The sequence below is a fragment of the Anguilla anguilla genome, chromosome 5 (genome assembly GCF_013347855.1).
Source record: "Anguilla anguilla isolate fAngAng1 chromosome 5, fAngAng1.pri, whole genome shotgun sequence".
Lineage (NCBI taxonomy): Eukaryota > Metazoa > Chordata > Actinopteri > Anguilliformes > Anguillidae > Anguilla > Anguilla anguilla.
This window is the reverse complement of record NC_049205.1, coordinates 35,273,098-35,279,019: the sequence shown is the minus strand read 5'-3', so window position 1 is coordinate 35,279,019 and position 5,922 is coordinate 35,273,098. Positions and strand designations below refer to the sequence as shown.

Sequence of the window (5,922 nt, the reverse complement as noted above, 5' to 3'; positions counted from 1 at the left end):
TCTTCTTGGTGTCTTAATTTGCTTTTGAAGGTTGGATGCCAGTGGCCGGCCATTGTGCTTTTCAATTGTTTAAAATCAGAAAGGAAATTGCAGACATACTCCCCATCAAGATAATTACCCTAAAGTCTCATTTGTTTATTACAAGACCATTCCTTGTCCTTTTATTTATATCATCCATAGAGCAGAGTTCTAAATTCTTTTCCACAATTTCACTTCTTGCTTAGGCACGGTTTAAAATATATTTGGCAGTTATGACCCGAAGTCCACCCAAGTTGCAGTAACAGAGCAACTATGGATGTACCATTAGATAAGGCACCATATGCTGGAAACAAGGGTGAAATGAACATCAAGAAAACAATTTATTATTAACTTAAAATAAATAAAAAATTATAATTGAAAGGTTACCATACATCAAGATGTAGTTTACCGGATTTTGGGCTAAACAGGTGAGTAGGGAGGACAGAACGGAACGTGCAGAAGATAACCATCCTAATCTATGAAGCAACAGGTATCTTCTCTCCAGAGAAGAAAAAAGGTGAACTTTACTGAAGTTACCTACTTTGACCAAGCCTAATACACTGTCATCTGTGCTGAATGATCACTGGTCCTGCATAACGCCAGGGCCAACTGGTTAAGATTTCTCACTCAAACTAATATCTTGTCCTCAGGTTTATTCGGAATCTTCCATCACAGATACTAGAATGGTTAGTGCTTGCTTTGTTGCAAAGGTGAGTTCCAGCCTACTGGACTCCCTGAGACTAAGTTTATTCTGACACAAGGTTCCTCACTAACTATGGTGAGCCCTGGCTTTTTCCAGAACCTGGTCTATCCTTGTCAGGAACAGCAATGGAGTTGCACAGCTGTACATTAGAAGATTTGGATCTCAGATCACCAAGTTGACGATTCTGATTCCCCTCTTCTCCACCTTGATTCCCATTCCCCTCGTCCACATATTCTCCTATCTACCCTATATTTTCCCCATTGCCAAAAAATCCTCTCTCTGCTTTCCCTTTCCACGGGTTAATTCTAGTGATAAAGAAGTACCTATCGCTAGGGTGTTATGGACGGATTATTAAACTCGTCATTAACCAGTAAATTGTTGAAGTTGGTGATTTATGAATCACCTTTTCATGGCTTTTACTTTTTTTGCTCTAATTGTAAGTTACTGTTGACAGGAGCGTCAGCTAAATACCTAAAATGTAAATGTAAAAAACATGGACTAAAGTAAACAGTGGTACCTTGGTAACTGCTTCATAGGACTCTACTTAACCAATGTGTGCAGACATGTAGGCATGAATGGCTTTATGTGATATGACAAAAAATGCAATGCTATGTACATGTTACAGACATGTTACAATATCATTCCTTCAGCATGAGCCCAACTCACATGACAGGCCCCACAAACATAACAAGCATTTCTTTGGGCCTTTTCCAGGACCTTCCTGAGCACTGTGGCAGTGTGTTATAGTAGGGTTTTTTTTATTTTGAGAGAGCTTTTCCATGTTTTTTCTTTTCTTTTTTTTGTGGTAAATTTCTAAAGATATTCATTTTGATCTGTTATTTATAAACTTATGACGATGTCCAAAACTTTGAACACAAAGTCACCAGTTGAGATGTGGAATCTGGAGTTTGTGTTACCATGTATTTTTGTTTCCAAGGCATACAAAACACATGAAGGATTTTTTCCATGTTAACACATCTTTATTGATGACAAGTGAACTGAACGCAACCAGTGACGGCTTTAATTGGCAGCAATGGTCTGGTCCATCCAAGCACGGAGCTCGGTGACACGGGCATAAACCCCAGGGGAATTGGTAGAGCAGATGCCACTGCCCCAGGACACGATACCAACCAGAGTCCAGGCACCGGACTGCTGACAAACCAGAGGGCCACCAGAGTCTCCCTGAAATGCATCAAAACACACAGGGTGTCATGGCTTGACCACATGCCGTTTGGAATTGGTGAATGTATTGATGAATGAATCAGCGATGGCTATAATCGGTGTACGAGTTAATGATAGCTTTGATTTTTGAATGTATGAACCAGTGATGAATATGCTTGGTGTAGCTTTGAGATTTTTTACCATGCAGGAGGAAGCACCAGAGGCTCCGGCGCAGATCATCAGGTCAGTGATTTTGTTTCCCCAGTAACGCTTGCAGTCAGTGTTGGTCAGCAGGGGCAGAGCAGCCTGTTGCAGCAGGGCAGGGGTGTCAGGAGCTATAATGAAAAGAAAAGCCAGGTTTCACAGATCAACAAACCACCACTTTCTCCTGAGCTGAGCACTTGTCCGAGGTCAAGCTTGTATACAAGCTTGTGTTTCACATCGACAAAAATCTAAAATTCCAATCTAAATGTAGGATATGGATACTAAGTGCTTAGTATTAAAGTAAATATTACTTAGTACTCCCCCACATGAACCCAGAATTATAGGGGTTCATCTACAAAAAGTATAGTTTTTATATATCAAGCTAGAATTTTAAAGTAATAATATAGTGTTTTTTGTCTACTGTATGTTAGTTTTAACATGTTTTTAAAAAGTAATTCCAAGTTAATCTACTGTGCAGCGACAAAGAGCATTTTCATGCTAATCATTGTTTTGGTGAAAAGAATCCTATAATTGTAAGCTCCTTAACTCTCAGCACAGCAACAGTGTACCATACAGATGGCGGGTATGGCAGGTACCATTGTACTTGGTCAGGCCCCAGCCAGAGGTGACACACATCATCCCTCCAGGGAAGTTGTCACCAGTCCTAGCCACACACACAGGAGACACACGGGGGCCCAGCTGAGCAGGGCTCTGCAGCTTGATCAGGGTGATATCGTTGTTGATGGTGTAACTGTTGTAGCGGGGGTGCTTGAAGACCTGGAACATAGGGGGCTATGCTTTAGGGATGTGTTCAGTGACTGGCAAACTTCAATCACTTAACGGAAGGTCCTTTTACGTTAACACAGGGACAGTTTGGTGGCAGTCTTGCCATTTAAAGTTTTTTACACAACATCCAAACTCCAAAGCCAGTGGGCTACGTGTTATCTTAAACCAATAGGAAAGCAACGCTCAGAACTGCAGAACTCCTGCTGAAGATGAAGTGAAGGAGCCAGTGTTGCCCACCTGGCCAACCTTCATGGTCTGGATGCCCTCGGCATTGGAGGACCGATCGTGTTCACCGAGGATGACACTGTGAGAAGTCCTGAAACAAAACAGATGAAGAATATTTTCTACCGGGCAACCAACGCAATGCTGAACATTGGAATGTACAATTTGATCCTGTTGCATGTCTCATCATTAATCTGATCATGTCGTAAAGTGTAGCTCTTTCAGAGCACTGCTGGTTACTATGTATGATAATATAATGCAAATCAATGTTGCTCTTATAGATCATTAATTTGCACTATATAAATAACATAAAGCAGTGTTAAGTTTGTGTACAATTTAATGTTCTATATTGTATGTTGCTGCAGAAAAAAATATTTGGCATTCGTTAGTGTGGTTGCTTCAGCAACCCAATGCCTCTTCTCTTGCATACTTATTCTTATTCTTATTTTCTTTCCACCCAAATTATTGCATGCTACTCCTCCTACTCCTCCATTAACCTAGACATGCCATACTAGGCTGCCCTTTATAGCTTGCCTATGTACCACAAAATGGTGATAATAATGATAATAAACCATTGGCTGATGTATCCTACTTACCATGCTATAGTTATCATGCCAACTAAATTAATGCTTACAATAATGGTTGTAAGGTAAGACTGGTAAGGCTTTAAGGTGCTAAAGCTGTCTAAAGTCTTCATCAGGTAACATAAAAACTGCTGAAGCAACCACACTGACGTTTATTTATAAACTACATTCTAGTTTTATTCTGCTGTATGATTTTGTATTATTTTGAAGCATTCAGTCTTATATTACAAATTATTTCTTGTCATTTTGGCTACTCAGGGTCTAATATCATTCTTATTTTTTCTGTGACATATACAGTCGGTTAGTTTCATTTTAGCAGTCAAAGTAATTGTAATAACACTGCGTGACTGATTTATAATAGCCTGGAGGTTTGCGTCAGTAGACTCACTTCACGCCACAGTGAGCGGCCGTCACAACCCAGTACTCGCTGATCAGGGAGCCGCCGCAGAAGTGGAATCCGGTGTAGTCCTGGAAGAAATCCGCTGATTTACTAGCAAGCTGGCTCACACTGCGCTGTCACACTGTAACCTATTCTCTCCTGGCTTCTTCAGTCATTGCAACACACTGAAACAGCCTGCCAGGAGAGCTACCATGCCCAGAAAAAAATAATTGGGCGTCAAAGCAGGCCAGCTGCCTTATAACCAGAACAGACTTCAAGAGTAACTGTTACAACGAGTAACCAATGTCATGTACTCCTTTCTAGCATCGTTTTGTCATGTTGCTTCCCATTTTGAGACATAAATTCTTATTGAGGCATGTTTTTGTGTTATAAATCCCCATTTTAAGAAAGTGGGGATCAGCTCATTAATATATAATGATATTTTTAGGATGGAGGTTTACCTGCAGAGACACCTGCCAGGGCCAGGAATGGGGCAAGGCTTCCTCCCCATTCACAATGCGGGCATAGCCACTCACCACCGGGGGGATGGCGGGAGCACCACAGCCTAAAAACAATGAGGCCAAAGGTCAAAGGCAGAGCACCCTAATTCCGTACTCTGGGCACATGCAGTATAGTGGCATGAGTATATGAGTATACACATCAAACCTGGGTCAAACATGCAGTTTAAATTCTTACTTTTTCTATGTGCTGGTAGAAAGTGTTCCTGCGGGTCTTTTTGGCTTTAAATATCTACAGTATGTCTTTTTGCAATAGTTTTATGATCAAATTCATTTCAGATTCATTATCATTAAAAAGGAAAATGGATATTCACAAACAAATTACCAGTCTAAAACTCCAGAAACACAATTCAATAGTTTGAAATGCTAGTAAACCACATCTAACCAACAGATTAACTCAAAGATCTGCTCTGTCCCTCACCGTAAGCAGCGCCGACAAAAGCGAGGCAGGAGAGAATCCACAAGAAGGCCATGTTTTCAGCTTGCTCAGATGGATAAACCGTTAGCTTTTTATACACATTCGTATTTGACTATCTCATTGGATCCGGGACAGGTTCACCTGTTACTCTTATGATAGCAATCATTTTTTCACACGCTATCGGTTAACCTCTTTGGATCAGGGAAAGGAACTTGAAAGGCATTAAAACTTGTGGCATTAAAGCTGTTATTTTCAAAAGGATCACAGAGGCTATGAGATTCATATGAATGTTAAAGACAGGGAAGATTACCTTTGTCTGTAACACAATTATACATAAATATGTTATAAGTTTTAGAAATAATAATCACTCAAATTTAAGTTAAAATCAAAATGTAAATTACCATTAAATGTAACGGTTTGCTTTTTGCTTCAAGAGTCTCAAGTTAATTTTTTTTTTCTCCAACTATGTACTTGTAATGAAAATTAAGAGAAATTGCCGAATTCAAGCATAACCCATATGGAAAAGTAATATATTTAAATATATGTATATATGTAAATACATACCATAGATAGGCAAAAACAGCCCATTTTTATTTTTTGAATTTAGAATTTTGATATTTAACTATATTTTCACAGTATATTTGAAATGTATGTAAATATATGCTGTGAAAATACACTACATGGCCAAAAGTATGTGGACACCAAACGTCTCCTTCAAAATAATGGATATTAATATGGGGTTGGTCCACACTTTGCTGCTATAACCACCTCCACTCTTCTGGGAAGGCTTTATGCTAGACATTGGAGCATTGCTGAAGAGATTTGTTCCATTCAGCCAGAAGAGCATTAGTGAGGTCGGGCACTCTTTGGGCGATTAGGCCTGGTTCACAGTTGCCTTTCCAATTGATACCAATGGTGTAGGCTCTGTG

The 5,922-nt window shown here is 39.8% G+C and overlaps 1 protein-coding gene across 1 annotated transcript; it reads right to left on the bottom strand.

Moving 5' to 3' along the window:
- Positions 1 to 1,677: 1,677 nt before the first annotated feature.
- On the bottom strand, positions 1,678 to 5,082 carry LOC118227085 (chymotrypsin A-like). Its single transcript, XM_035417209.1, has 7 exons — positions 4,997 to 5,082; positions 4,519 to 4,622; positions 4,067 to 4,146; positions 3,110 to 3,188; positions 2,683 to 2,863; positions 2,084 to 2,217; positions 1,678 to 1,903 (listed from the first exon to the last, which is right to left on the bottom strand). Exons 1-7 carry the CDS (start codon positions 5,046 to 5,048, stop codon positions 1,742 to 1,744), a joined length of 792 nt encoding a protein of 263 aa, XP_035273100.1. The 5' UTR covers positions 5,049 to 5,082; the 3' UTR covers positions 1,678 to 1,741.
- Between the last annotated feature and the right edge of the window lie 840 nt (positions 5,083 to 5,922).

What these genes read in the sequence shown, in the direction of transcription:
- LOC118227085 (XM_035417209.1), bottom strand. Translation starts at nt 5,048, where the DNA reads ATGGCCTTCTTGTGGATTCTCTCCTGCCTCGCTTTTGTCGGCGCTGCT. An exon ending in CCTGGCAGGTGTCTCTGCAG is followed by an intron (nt 4,147 to 4,518) that starts GTAAACCTCCAT and finishes GATTTCTTCCAG; the next exon opens with GACTACACCGGATTCCACTT. An exon ending in AGACCATGAAGGTTGGCCAG is followed by an intron (nt 2,864 to 3,109) that starts GTGGGCAACACT and finishes CCTATGTTCCAG; the next exon opens with GTCTTCAAGCACCCCCGCTA.